This window comes from Oncorhynchus keta, chromosome 7, assembly GCF_023373465.1.
Source record: "Oncorhynchus keta strain PuntledgeMale-10-30-2019 chromosome 7, Oket_V2, whole genome shotgun sequence".
NCBI classification, from domain to species: Eukaryota; Metazoa; Chordata; class Actinopteri; order Salmoniformes; family Salmonidae; genus Oncorhynchus; species Oncorhynchus keta.
This window is the reverse complement of record NC_068427.1, coordinates 55,476,178-55,491,496: the sequence shown is the minus strand read 5'-3', so window position 1 is coordinate 55,491,496 and position 15,319 is coordinate 55,476,178. Positions and strand designations below refer to the sequence as shown.

The following is a 15,319-nucleotide window of genomic DNA, read 5'->3' as shown; positions in this document are numbered from 1 at the left end:
GTCTCCAAGTGGCCCCACACCTCTCCAGACTGGGGGTTAGTGAGAGGACTAACCTCTCCAGACTGGGGGTTAGTGAGAGGACTTACTAGTGTCTCCAAGTGGCCACACACCTCTCCAGACTGGGGGTTAGTGAGAGGACTTACTAGTGTCTCCAAGTGGCCACACACCTCTCCAGACTGGGGGTTAGTGAGAGGACTTACTAGTGTCTCCAAGTGGCCCCACACCTCTCCAGACTGGGGGTTAGTGAGAGGACTTACTAGTGTCTCCAAGTGGCCACACACCTCTCCAGACTGGGGGTTGAATGAGAGGACTTACTAGTGTCTCCAAGTTGCCACACACCTCTCCAGACTGGGGGTTAGTGAGAGGACTTACTAGTGTCTCCAAGTGGCCACACACCTCTCCAGACTGGGGGTTAGTGAGAGGACTTACTAGTGTCTCCAAGTGGCCACACACCTCTCCAGACTGGGGGTTAGTGAGAGGACTAACCTCTCCAGACTGGGGGTTAGTGAGAGGACTTACTAGTGTCTCCAAGTGGCCACACACCTCTCCATACTGGGGGTTGAATGAGAGGACTTACTAGTGTCTCCAAGTGGCCACACACCTCTCCATACTGGGGGTTAGTGAGAGGACTTACTAGTGTCTCCAAGTGGCCACACACCTCTCCAGACTGGGGATTAGTGAGAGGACATACTAGTGTCTCCAAGTGGCCCCACACCTCTCCAGACTGGGGGTTAGTGAGAGGACTTACTAGTGTCTCCAAGTGGCCCCACACCTCTCCAGACTGGGGGTTGAATGAGAGGACTTACTAGTGTCTCCAAGTGGCCACACACCTCTCCAGACTGGGGGTTAGTGAGAGGACTTACTAGTGTCTCCAAGTGGCCCCACACCTCTCCAGACTGGGGGTTGAATGAGAGGACTTACTAGTGTCTCCAAGTGGCCACACACCTCTCCAGACTGGGGGTTAGTGAGAGGACTTACTAGTGTCTCCAAGTGGCCACACACCTCTCCAGACTGGGGGTTGAATGAGAGGACTTACTAGTGTCTCCAAGTGGCCCCACACCTCTCCAGACTGGGGGTTGAATGAGAGGACTTACTAGTGTCTCCAAGTGGCCACACACCTCTCCAGACTGGGGGTTAGTGAGAGGACTTACTAGTGTCTCCAAGTGGCCACACACCTCTCCAGACTGGGGGTTGAATGAGAGGACTTACTAGTGTCTCCAAGTGGCCACACACCTCTCCAGACTGGGGGTTAGTGAGAGGACTTACTAGTGTCTCCAAGTGGCCACACACCTCTCCAGACTGGGGGTTGAATGAGAGGACTTACTAGTGTCTCCAAGTGGCCACACACCTCTCCAGACTGGGGGTTAGTGAGAGGACTAACCTCTCCAGACTGGGGGTTGAATGAGAGGACTTACTAGTGTCTCCAAGTGGCCACACACCTCTCTAGACTGGGGGTTAGTGAGAGGACTTACTGCTGTCTCCAAGTGGCCCCACACCTCTCCAGACTGGGGGTTGAATGAGAGGACTTACTAGTGTCTCCAAGTGGCCACACACCTCTCCAGACGGGTTTAGTGAGAGGACTAACCTCTCCAGACTGGGGGTTAGTGAGAGGACTTACTGCTGTCTCCAAGTGGCCACACACCTCTCCAGACTGGGGGTTAGTGAGAGGACTTACTAGTGTCTCTCTCCAGACTGGGGTTTAGTGAGAGGACTAACTGGTGTCTCCAAGTGGCCACACCTCTCAGACTGGGGGTTAGTGAGAGGACTAACCTCTCCAGACTGGGGGTTAGTGAGAGGACTTAACTCTCTCCAGACTGGGGGTTAGTGAGAGGACTAACCTCTCCAGACTGGGGGTTGAATGAGAGGACTTACTAGTGTCTCCAAGTGGCCACACACCCCTCTCCAGACTGGGGGTTAGTGAGAGGACTAACCTCTCCAGACTGGGGGTTGAATGAGAGGACTTACTAGTGTCTCCAAGTGGCCACACACCTCTCTAGACTGGGGGTTAGTGAGAGGACTTACTGCTGTCTCCAAGTGGCCCCACACCTCTCCAGACTGGGGGTTGAATGAGAGGACTTACTAGTGTCTCCAAGTGGCCCCACACCTCTCCAGACTGGGGGTTAGTGAGAGGACTTACTAGTGTCTCCAAGTGGCCCCACACCTCTCCAGACTGGGGGTTAGTGAGAGGACTTACTGCTGTCTCCAAGTGGCCCCACACCTCTCCAGACTGGGGGTTAGTGAGAGGACTAACTGGTGTCTCCAAGTGGCCACACACCTCTCCAGACTGGGGGTTAGTGAGAGGACTAACCTCTCCAGACTGGGGGTTAGTGAGAGGACTAACTGCTGTCTCCAAGTGGCCACACACCTCTCCAGACTGGGGGTTAGTGAGAGGACTAACCTCTCCAGACTGGGGGTTAGTGAGAGGACTAACTGCTGTCTCCAAGTGGCCACACACCTCTCCAGACTGGGGGTTAGTGAGAGGACTAACTGCTGTCTCCAAGTGGCCCCACACCTCTCCAGACTGGGGGTTAGTGAGAGGACTAACTGCTGTCTCCAAGTGGCCCCACACCTCTCCAGACTGGGGGTTAGTGAGAGGACTAACTGCTGTCTCCAAGTGGCCCCACACCTCTCTAGACTGGGGGTTAGTGAGAGGACTAACTGCTGTCTCCAAGTGGCCCCACACCTCTCCATACTGGCACTCTAGTGCTGTAATAAGGCAATGTGGTGGTTGATGGTAGTAAAGTATGCTGTAATAAGGCTGGGTCCTGGTAGTAAAGTATGCTGTAATAAGGCTGGGTCCTGGTAGTAAAGTATGCTGTACTAAGGCTGGGTCCTGGTAGTAAAGTATGCTGTACTAAGGCTGGGTCCTGGTAGTAAAGTATGCTGTAATAAGGCTGGGTCCTGGTAGTAAAGTATGCTGTAATAAGGCTGGGTCCTGGTAGTAAAGTATGCTGTAATAAGGCTGGGTCCTGGTAGTAAAGTATGCTGTACTAAGGCTGGGTCCTGGTAGTAAAGTATGCTGTACTAAGGCTGGGTCCTGGTAGTAAAGTATGCTGTAATAAGGCTGGGTCCTGGTAGTAAAATATGCTGTAATAAGTCTGGGTCCTGGTAGTAAAGTATGCTGTAATAAGGCTGGGTCCTGGTAGTAAATGCTGTATGCTGTCCTGGTAGTAAAGTATGCTAAGGCTGGGTCCTGGTAGTAAAGTATGCTGTAATAAGGCTGGGTCCTGGTAGTAAAGTATGCTGTAATAAGGCTGGGTCCTGGTAGTAAAGTATGCTGTAATAAGGCTGGGTCCTGGTAGTAAAGTATGCTGTACTAAGGCTGGGTTCTGGTAGTAAAGTATGCTGTAATAAGGCTGGGTCCTGGTAGTAAAGTATGCTGTAATAAGTCTGGGTCCTGGTAGTAAAATATGCTGTAATAAGTCTGGGTCCTGGTAGTAAAGTATGCTGTAATAAGGCTGGGTCCTGGTAGTAAAGTATGCTGTACTAAGGCTGGGTCCTGGCTAGTAGTAAGTATGCTGTAATAAGGCTGGGTCCTGGTAGTAAAGTATGCTGTAATAAGGCTGGGTCCTGGTAGTAAAATATGCTGTAATAAGGCTGGGTCCTGGTAGTAAAGTATGCTGTAATAAGGCTGGGTCCTGGTAGTAAAGTATGCTGTACTAAGGCTGGGTCCTGGTAGTAAAGTATGCTGTAATAAGGCTGGGTCCTGGTAGTAAAGTATGCTGTAATAAGGCTGGGTCCTGGTAGTAAAGTATGCTGTAATAAGGCTGGGTCCTGGTAGTAAAGTATGCTGTAATAAGGCTGGGTCCTGGTAGTAAAGTATGCTGTAATAAGGCTGGGTCCTGGTAGTAAAGTATGCTGTAATAAGGCTGGGTCCTGGTAGTAAAGTATGCTGTAATAAGGCTGGGTCCTGGTAGTAAAGTATGCTATAATAAGGCTGGGTCCTGGTAGTAAAATATGCTGTAATAAGTCTGGGTCCTGGTAGTAAAGTATGCTGTAAATAAGCCCATACCATTGTCAGAGTCACAAAGCCATAGGCCATCTTGGGAGAGGCTGGGGGCATGGGACCCACAGGGATGTCTCTGAACTAGAAAGGGGAAAATATAGCCAGTATTAACATACAACATACATGTCATCAATACCATATATGTCATCAAATGCCTCTCTATATAGTGTGATACTTTTGACCAGAGCCCGTGCATCCTAGTATGCCCTATATAATACGCCATTTGGGACATAGCCTAAAATGAACTGTGAGTCCTGTGGGTTTGTCCCAGTCTTGTTACCATGGTGATGGTGTCTCGTATGGCCAGTATATTCTCATCTGGGTTAGGGCAGGTTTAGGGTTACATTTACATTTAAGGCTTGTTACCATGGTGATGGTGTCCCGTATGGCCAGTATATTCTCTTGCTGATGGTGTCTGGGTCAGGACAGGTTAAGGGTTGTTACCATGGTGATGGTGTCCCGATGGTGGCCTCTAGTATATTCTCTGATGGTGTCTGGCCAGTTAGGACAGGTTAAGGGTTGTTACCTTGCTGATGGTGTCCCGGATGGCCAGTATATTCTCTACTGGATTAGGACAGGTTAAGGGTTGTTACCTTGCTGATGGTGTCCCGTGGCCAGTATATTCTCTACTGGGTTAGGACAGGTTAAGGGTTGTTACCTTGCTGATGGTGTCCCAGTATATTCTCTACTGCCAGTATATTCTCTACTGGGTTAGGACAGGTTAAGGGGTTAAGTTACCTTGCTGATGGTGTCCCGTATGGCCAGTATGTTCTCTACTGGGTTAGGACAGGTTACCTTGCTGATGGTTATGGGTTGTTACCAGGACAGGTTAAGGGTGATGGTGTCCCGTATGGCCAGTATATTCTCTACTGGGTTAGGACAGGTTAAGGGTTGTTACCTTGCTGATGGTGTCCCGTATGGCCAGTATATTCTCTACTGGGTTAGGACAGGTTAAGGGTTGTTACCTTGCTGATGGTGTCCCGTATGGCCAGTATATTCTCTACTGGGTTAGGACAGGTTAAGGGTGTTACCTTGCTGATGGTGTCCCGTATGGCCAGTATATTCTCTACTGGGTTAGGACAGGTTAAGGGGTGTTACCTTGCTGATGGTGTCCCGTATGGCCAGTATATTCTCTACTGGGTTAGGACAGGTTAAGGGGTGTTACCTTGCTGATGGTATCCCGTATGGCTAGTAGTTTCTCTGTAGGGTCTCCTGCCTCAGACAGAGGGGCGTTGTAGTCATAACTGGTCACTACCGACCTAAACCTGTTATCATGGTCCGCTCCTACAGGGTTAACACGACAACAGGGTTAACACGACAACAGGGTTAACACGACAACAGGGTTAACAAGACAACAGGGTTAACAAGACAACAGGGTTAACAAGACAACAGGGTTAACAAGACAACAGGGTTAACAAGACAACAGGGTTAACAAGACAACAGGGTTAACACGACAACAGGGTTAACAAGACAACAGGGTTAACAAGACAACAGGGTTAACACGACAACAGGGTTAACAAGACAACAGGGTTAACAAGGCAACAGGGTTAACACAACTACATCTGATCCTACAGGGTTAACAAGACAACAGGGTTGATCCATACAGGGTTAACACGACAACAGGGTTATACATCTGATCAACAGGGTTAACACATCTGACAACAGGGTTAACACGACATCTGATCCTACAGGGTTAACACTGACAATATTCTCTATCTGGGTTAGGGTTAACAAGACAACAGGGTTAACAAGACTACATCTGATCCTACAGGGTTAACAAGGCAACAGGGTTAACACATATACATCTGATCCTACAGGGTTAACACAACTACATCTGATCCTACAGGGTTAACACACATCTGATCCTACAGGGTTAACACATCTGATCCTGCAGGGTTAACACAACTACATTATACTCTGATCCTACAGGGTTAACACAACTACAGTTATACATCTGATCCTACAGGGTTAACACAACTAGATCTGATCCTACAGGGTTAACACAACTACAGTTATACATCTGATCCTACAGGGTTAACACAACTACATCTGATCCTACAGGGTTAACACAACTACAGTTATACATCTGATCCTACAGGGTTAACACAACTACATCTGATCCTACAGGGTTAACACAACTACAGTTATACATCTGATCCTACAGGGTTAACACAACTACAGATATACATCTGATCCTACAGGGTTAACACAACTACAGTTATACATCTGATCCTACAGGGTTAACACAACTACATCTGATCCTACAGGGTTAACACAACTACAGATATACATCTGATCCTACAGGGTTAACACAACTACAGTTATACATCTGATCCTACAGGGTTAACACAACTACAGTTATACATCTGATCCTACAGGGTTAACACAACTACATCTGATCCTACAGGGTTAACACAACTACATCTGATCCTACAGGGTTAACACAACTACATCTGATCCTACAGGGTTAACACAACTACAGTTATACATCTGATCCTACAGGGTTAACACAACTACATCTGATCCTACAGGGTTAACACACTATAGTTATACATCTGATCCTACAGGGTTAACACAACTACATCTGATCCTACAGGGTTAACACAACTACATCTGATCCTACAGGGTTAACACAACTACATTATACTGATCCTACAGGGTTAACACAACTACAGTTATACATCTGATCCTACAGGGTTAACACAACTACATCTGATCCTACAGGGTTAACACAACTACAGATATACATCTGATCCTACAGGGTTAACACAACTACAGTTATACATCTGATCCTACAGGGTTAACACAACTACAGTTATACATCTGATCCTACAGGGTTAACACAACTACATCTGATCCTACAGGGTTAACACAACTACAGTTATACATCTGATCCTACAGGGTTAACACAACTACATCTGATCCTACAGGGTTAACACAACTACATCTGATCCTACAGGGTTAACACAACTACATCTGATCCTACAGGGTTAACACAACTACATCTGATCCTACAGGGTTAACACAACTGATCCTATTAACTGATCCTACAGGGTTAACACAACTACAGTTATACATCTGATCCTACAGGGTTAACACAACTACATCTGATCCTACAGGGTTAACACAACTACAGTTATACATCTGATCCTACAGGGTTAACACAACTACATCTGATCCTACAGGGTTAACACAACTACAGTTATACATCTGATCCTACAGGGTTAACACAACTACATCTGATCCTACAGGGTTAACACAACTACATCTGATCCTACAGGGTTAACACAACTACAGTTATACATCTGATCCTACAGGGTTAACACAACTACAGTTATACATCTGATCCTACAGGGTTAACACAACTACAGTTATACATCTGATCCTACAGGGTTAACACAACTACATCTGATCCTACAGGGTTAACACAACTACATCTGATCCTACAGGGTTAACACAACTACATCTGATCCTACAGGGTTAACACAACTACATCTGATCCTACAGGGTTAACACAACTACAGTTATACATCTGATCCTACAGGGTTAACACAACTACATCTGATCCTACAGGGTTAACACAACTACATCTGATCCTACAGGGTTAACACAACTACATCTGATCCTACAGGGTTAACACAACTACATCTGATCCTACAGGGTTAACACAACTACATCTGATCCTACAGGGTTAACACAACTACATCTGATCCTACAGGGTTAACACAACTACAGATATACATCTGATCCTACAGGGTTAACACAACTACATCTGATCCTACAGGGTTAACACAACTACATCTGATCCTACAGGGTTAACACAACTACAGTTATACATCTGATCCTACAGGGTTAACACAACTACATCTGATCCTACAGGGTTAACACAACTACATCTGATCCTACAGGGTTAACACAACTACAGTTATACATCTGATCCTACAGGGTTAACACAACTACATCTGATCCTACAGGGTTAACACAACTACAGATATACATCTGATCCTACAGGGTTAACACAACTACATCTGATCCTACAGGGTTAACACAACTACATCTGATCCTACAGGGTTAACACAACTACATCTGATCCTACAGGGTTAACACAACTACAGTTATACATCTGATCCTACAGGGTTAACACAACTACATCTGATCCTACAGGGTTAACACAACTACAGTTATACATCTGATCCTACAGGGTTAACACAACTACATCTGATCCTACAGGGTTAACACAACTACAGTTATACATCTGATCCTACAGGGTTAACACAACTACAGTTATACATCTGATCCTACAGGGTTAACACAACTACAGTTATACATCTGATCCTACAGGGTTAACACAACTACATCTGATCCTACAGGGTTAACACAACTACAGTTATACATCTGATCCTACAGGGTTAACACAACTACATCTGATCCTACAGGGTTAACACAACTACAGTTATACATCTGATCCTACAGGGTTAACACAACTACATCTGATCCTACAGGGTTAACACAACTACATCTGATCCTACAGGGTTAACACAACTACATCTGATCCTACAGGGTTAACACAACTACATCTGATCCTACAGGGTTAACACAACTACATCTGATCCTACAGGGTTAACACAACTACAGTTATACATCTGATCCTACAGGGTTAACACAACTACATCTGATCCTACAGGGTTAACACAACTACATCTGATCCTACAGGGTTAACACAGCTACATCTGATCCTACAGGGTTAACACAACTACATCTGATCCTTACAGGGTTAACACAGGGTTATACATCTGATCCTACAGGGTTAACACAACTACATCTGATCCTACAGGGTTAACATCTCCAACTACATCTGATCCTGCAGGGTTAACACAACTATAGTTATACATCTGATCCTACAGGGTTAACACAACTACATCTGATCAGGGTTAACACAACTAGTTATACATCTGATCCTACAGGGTTAACACAACTACATCTGATCCTACAGGGTTACATCATCTGATCCTACAGGGTTAACACAACTAATCAGTTAACACATCTGATCCTACAGGGTTAACACAACTACAGTTAACACAACTACATCTGATCCTACAGGGTTAACACAACTACTTATACATCTGATCCTACAGGGTTAACACACTACATTATACATCTGATCCTACAGGGTTAACACAACTACAGTTATACATCTGATCCTACAGGGTTAACACAACTACAGTATACATCTGATCCTACAGGGTTAACATCTGAACTACAGTTATACATCTGATCCTACAGGGTTAACACAACTACAGTTTATCTGATCCTACAGGGTTAACACATACATCTGATCCTACAGGGTTAACACAACTACATCTGATCCTACAGGGTTAACACATCTACAGTTATACATCTGATCCTACAGGGTTAATCATCATCTACAGATATACATCTGATCCTAACACAACTACATCTGATCCTACAGGGTTAACACAACTACATCTGATCCTACAGGGTTAACACAACTACAGTTATACATCTGATCCTACAGGGTTAACACAACTACATCTGATCCTGCAGGGTTAACACAACTACAGTTATACATCTGATCCTACAGGGTTACACAACTACAGATATATCTGATCCTGGTCAGGGTTAACACAATCTATCATCTGATCCTACAGGGTTAACACAACTACAGTCTGATCCTATGGGTTAACACAACTATAGTTATACATCTGATCCTACAGGGTTAACACAACTACATCTGATCCTACAGGGTTAACACAACTACATCTGATCCTGGTCAGGGTTAACACAACTACAGTTATACATCTGATCCTACAGGGTTAACACAACTACATCTGATCCTACAGGGTTAACACAACTACAGTTATACATCTGATCCTACAGGGTTAACACAACTCTGGTCCTGATCCTACAGGGTTATCATACATCTGATCCTACAGGGTTAACACAACTACATCTGATCCTACAGGGTTAACACAACTACATCTGATCCTACAGGGTTAACACAACTACATCTGATCCTACAGGGTTAACACAACTACAGATATACATCTGATCCTACAGGGTTAACACAACTACAGTTATACATCTGATCCTACAGGGTTAACACAACTACATCTGATCCTACAGGGTTAACACAACTACAGTTATACATCTGATCCTACAGGGTTAACACAACTACATCTGATCCTACAGGGTTAACACAACTACAGATATACATCTGATCCTACAGGGTTAACACAACTACATCTGATCCTACAGGGTTAACACAACTACAGTTATACATCTGATCCTACAGGGTTAACACAACTACAGTTATACATCTGATCCTACAGGGTTAACACAACTACATCTGATCCTATCACAACTACATCTGATCCTACAGGGTTAACACTGGTCATGGTTATACATCTGATCCTACAGGGTTAACACAACTGGTCATGATCCTACAGGGTTAACACAACTACAGTTATACATCTGATCCTACAGGGTTAACACAACTACATCTGATCCTACAGGGTTAACACAACTACATCTGATCCTACAGGGTTAACACAACTACATCTGATCCTACAGGGTTAACTACATCTACAGTTATACATCTGATCCTACAGGGTTAACACAACTACATCTGATCTACAGGGTTAACACAACTACAGTTATACATCTGATCCTACAGGGTTAACACAACTACATCTGATCCTACAGGGTTAACACAACTACATCTGATCCTACAGGGTTAACACATCATCTGATCTACAGGGTTAACACAACTACAGTTATACATCTGATCCTACAGGGTTAACACAACTAGTTATACATCTGATCCTACAGGGTTAACACAACTACAGTTATACATCTGATCCTACAGGGTTAACACAACTACATCTGATCCTACAGGGTTAACACAACTACAGTTATACATCTGATCCTACAGGGTTAACACAACTACATCTGATCCTACAGGGTTAACACAACTACAGTTATACATCTGATCCTACAGGGTTAACACAACTACATCTGATCCTACAGGGTTAACACAACTACAGTTATACATCTGATCCTACAGGGTTAACACAACTACATCTGATCCTACAGGGTTAACACAACTACATCTGATCTACAGGGTTAACACAACTACATCTGATCCTAGGGTTAACACAACTACAGTTATACATCTGATCCTACAGGGTTAACACATCATCATCTGATCCTACAGGGTTAACACAACTACAGTTATACATCTGATCCTACAGGGTTAACACAACTACATCTGATCCTACAGGGTTAACACAACTACATCTGATCCTACAGGGTTAACACAACTACAGTTATACATCTGATCCTACAGGGTTAACACATTATACATCTGATCCTATAGGGTTAACACAACTACATCTGATCCTACAGGGTTAACACAACTACATCTGATCCTACAGGGTTAACACAACTACATCTCTGATCCTACAGGGTTAACACAACTACAGTTATACATCTGATCCTACAGGGTTAACACGACTACATCTGATCCTACAGGGTTAACACGACTACATCTGATCCTACAGGGTTAACACGACTACAGTTATACATCTGATCCTACAGGGTTAACACTGGTCATCTGATCCTACAGGGTTAACACAACTACAGTTATACATCTGATCCTACAGGGTTAACACAACTCATCATCTACAGGGTTAACACAACTACATCTGATCCTACAGGTTAACACATACATCTGATCCTACAGGGTTTACACTGGATATACATCTGATCCTACAGGGTTAACACATCTACAGTTTACATCTGATCCTGGGTTAACACAACTACAGTTATACATCTGATCCTACAGGGTTAACACAACTACAGTTATACATCTGATCCTACAGGGTTACTACATCTATCATCTGATCTACAGGGTTAACACTAACTAGTCTGATCCTACAGGGTTAACACAACTACAGATCATCATCTGATCCTACAGGGTTAGTCTGGTCAGGTATACATCTGATCCTACAGGGTTAACACACTAGTTATACATCTGATCCTGCAGGGTTAACACAACTCAGTTATACATCTGATCTATAGGGTTAGTCTGGTCATGGTATACATCATGATCCTACAGGGTTAACACAACTACAGTTATACATCTGATCCTACAGGGTTAACACATCTACTTTAGTCTGATCCTACAGGGTTAACATCACTACATCTGATCCTACAGGGTTAACACAACTACATCTGATCCTACAGGGTTAACACTGGTCTACATCTGATCCTACAGGGTTAACACAACTACAGTTATACATCATCATCTACAGGGTTTAGTCTGATCCTACAGGGTTAACACAACTACATCTGATCCTACAGGGTTAACATCATCATCTACATCTGATCCTACAGGGTTAACACAACTACATCTGATCCTACAGGGTTAACACAACTACAGTTATACATCTGATGGGTTAACACATCATCATCTGATCCTTTAACACAACTACAGTTATACATCTGATCCTACAGGGTTAACACAACTACATCTGATCCTGCAGGGTTAACACAACTACATCTGATCCTACAGGGTTAACACAACTACAGTTATACATCTGATCCTACAGGGTTAACACAACTACATCTGATCCTACAGGGTTAACACAACTCATCATCTACAGGGTTAACACAACTACATTGATCCTACAGGGTTAACACAACTACATCTGATCCTACAGGGTTAACATCAGTCATCTGATCCTACAGGGTTAACACAACTACATCTGATCCTGGGGTTAACACAACTACATCTGATCCTACAGGGTTAACACAACTACATCTGATCCTATTAACATACATCTGATCCTACAGGGTTAACACGTCTGATCCTACAGGGTTAAAACAACATCATCACAGTTTAGTCTGGTCATGGTACTACATCTGATCCTACAGGGTTAACACAACTACATCTGATCCTACAGGGTTAACACGACTACATCTGATCCTACAGGGTTAACACAACTACAGTTATACATCTGATCCTACAGGGTTAACACAACTACATCTGATCCTACAGGGTTAACACAACTACAGATATACATCTGATCCTTTAACACAACTACATCTGATCCTGCAGGGTTAACACAACTACAGTTATACATCTGATCCTACAGGGTTAACACAACTACATCTGATCCTACAGGGTTAACACAACTACATCTGATCCTACAGGGTTAACACAACTACAGATATTACATCTGATCCTACAGGGTTAACAAGACAACAGGGTAAACACGACTACATCAGCTCAGGGTTAACAAGACATTAACTACAGCAGCTGGTCAGGGTACTACATCATCATCTACAGTTTAGTCTGGTCATGGTACTACATTCATCATCTAAGTTTAGACAACAGGGTTAACACATCATCATCATCTACTAGTTTAGTCTGGGTTAACACGACAACAGCTGCTCGTACAGGGTTAACATGAGGGAACAACAAGTTATACTTCAACAGTATTAAATGATTGGTATACGAGACTTAATGAAGGAAGTATTGATACAGGCTATTAAACCAACCATTCCAGTAGCCGAAGTTGGTCCCTCCTTCAAACATATACCTGTAGTGAGAGAATAGAACAACTGCTGTTGTTATGTTGTGTGGGATGATTCATTTAGCTTGTTCCTTACTACAACACCTTACCAATCACATTGTTCCTTACTACGGCACCTTACCAATCACATTGTTCCTTACTACGGCTCCTTACCAATCACATTGTTCCTTACTACAACACCTTACCAATCACATTGTTCCTTACTACAACACCTTACCAATCACATTGTTCCTTACTACGGGACATTTTTTTCAGTGTCTTATCAGTGAATGGCTAAAACATTTGCCTTTTTTTATGAAACCTTTGGCACTTCTATCATACACCGAGGGTTCGAGGACCTACATGTTGACGCTGGCCCCCATGCTGAGCATCTCCCCCAGCATCCTGCTGACCTTCTGGGTGTCCACCTGAGCATGCTGGTCCCCCCAGTGGTCCAGCCACCCTGTGTAGAACTCAGAGTTCACCTGGAACACACATGAGATTAGTCTGGTCATGGTACTACATCATCATGGTACTACATCATTATCTACTAGTTTAGTCTGGTCATGGTACTACATCATCATCTACTAGTTTAGTCTGGTCATGGTACTACATCATCATCATCTACTAGTTTAGTCTGGTCATGGTACTACATCATCATCTAATAGTTTAGTCTGGTCATGGTTTAGTCTGGTCATCATCATCATCTAATAGTTTAGTCTGGTCATGGTACTACATCATCATCTAATAGTTTAGTCTGGTCATGGTACTCATCATCATCTAATAGTTTAGTCTGGTCATGGTACTACATCATCATCATCTAATAGTTTAGTCTGGTCATGGTACTACATCATCATCATCTAATAGTTTAGTCTGGTCATGGTACTACATCATCATCTAATAGTTTAGTCTGGTCATGGTACTACATCATCATCTAATAGTTTAGTCTGGTCATGGTACTACATCATCATCTAATAGTTTAGTCTGGTCATGGTTTAGTCTGGTCATGGTACTATCATCATCTAATAGTTTAGTCTGGTCATGGTACTACATCATCATCTAATAGTTTAGTCTGGTCATGGTACTACATCATCATCTAATAGTTTAGTCTGGTCATGGTACTACATCATCATCTAATAGTTTAGTCTGGTCATGGTACTACATCATCATCTACTAGTTTAGTCTGGTCATGGTACTACATCATCATCTAAGTTTAGTCTGTTTAGTCTGGTCATGGTACTACATCATCATCTAATAGTTTAGTCTGGTCATGGTACTACATCATCATCTAATAGTTTAGTCTGGTCATGGTACTACATCATCATCTAATAGTTTAGTCTGGTCATGGTACTACATCATCATCTACTAGTTTAGTCTGGTCATGGTACTACATCATCATCATCTAATAGTTTAGTCTGGTCATGGTACTACATCATCATCTACTAGTTTAGTCTGGTCATGGTACTACATCATCATCTAATAGTTTAGTCTGGTCATGGTACTACATCATCATCTAATAGTTTAGTCTGGTCATGGTACTACATCATCATCTGGTACTACATCAGTTTAGTCTGGTCATGGTACTACATCATCATCTAATAGTTTAGTCTGGTCATGGTACTACATCATCATCTAATAGTTTAGTCTGGTCATGGTACTACATCATCATCTAATAGTTTAGTCTGGTCATGGTACTACATCATCATCTACTAGTTTA

At 43.4% G+C, this 15,319-nt stretch overlaps 1 protein-coding gene and 2 long non-coding RNA genes across 4 annotated transcripts in view; 1 reads left to right on the top strand and 2 right to left on the bottom strand.

Annotated features, from left to right (window-relative positions):
- Positions 1 to 3,063, bottom strand: part of LOC127931252 (uncharacterized) — a 3,625-nt gene extending 562 nt beyond the window's left edge. The window contains exons 1-4 of one of the 2 annotated variants that reach the window (XR_008140538.1): positions 2,456 to 3,063; positions 2,162 to 2,218; positions 1,990 to 2,046; positions 454 to 1,554 (exon numbers count right to left, since the gene is read on the bottom strand). This is a non-coding gene — a long non-coding RNA (uncharacterized LOC127931252). Of the gene's footprint in view, positions 1 to 453; positions 1,555 to 1,989; positions 2,047 to 2,161; positions 2,219 to 2,365 lie in introns of both variants that reach the window. The other variant, XR_008140539.1, reaches the window with a different exon arrangement.
- Positions 1 to 15,319, bottom strand: part of glb1l (galactosidase, beta 1-like) — a 108,338-nt gene that overhangs the window by 12,854 nt on the left and 80,165 nt on the right. Inside the window, exons 8-11 of the mRNA XM_052523286.1 lie at positions 13,966 to 14,087; positions 13,589 to 13,629; positions 5,172 to 5,290; positions 4,013 to 4,087 (exon numbers count right to left, since the gene is read on the bottom strand). Coding sequence (XP_052379246.1) covers positions 4,013 to 4,087; positions 5,172 to 5,290; positions 13,589 to 13,629; positions 13,966 to 14,087 — 357 coding nt within the window. The remainder of the gene's footprint in view (positions 1 to 4,012; positions 4,088 to 5,171; positions 5,291 to 13,588; positions 13,630 to 13,965; positions 14,088 to 15,319) is intronic.
- Positions 4,740 to 5,176, top strand: LOC127931254 (uncharacterized). Its single transcript, XR_008140548.1, has 3 exons — positions 4,740 to 4,796; positions 4,890 to 5,023; positions 5,090 to 5,176. It is a non-coding gene; the product is annotated as an uncharacterized LOC127931254 (long non-coding RNA).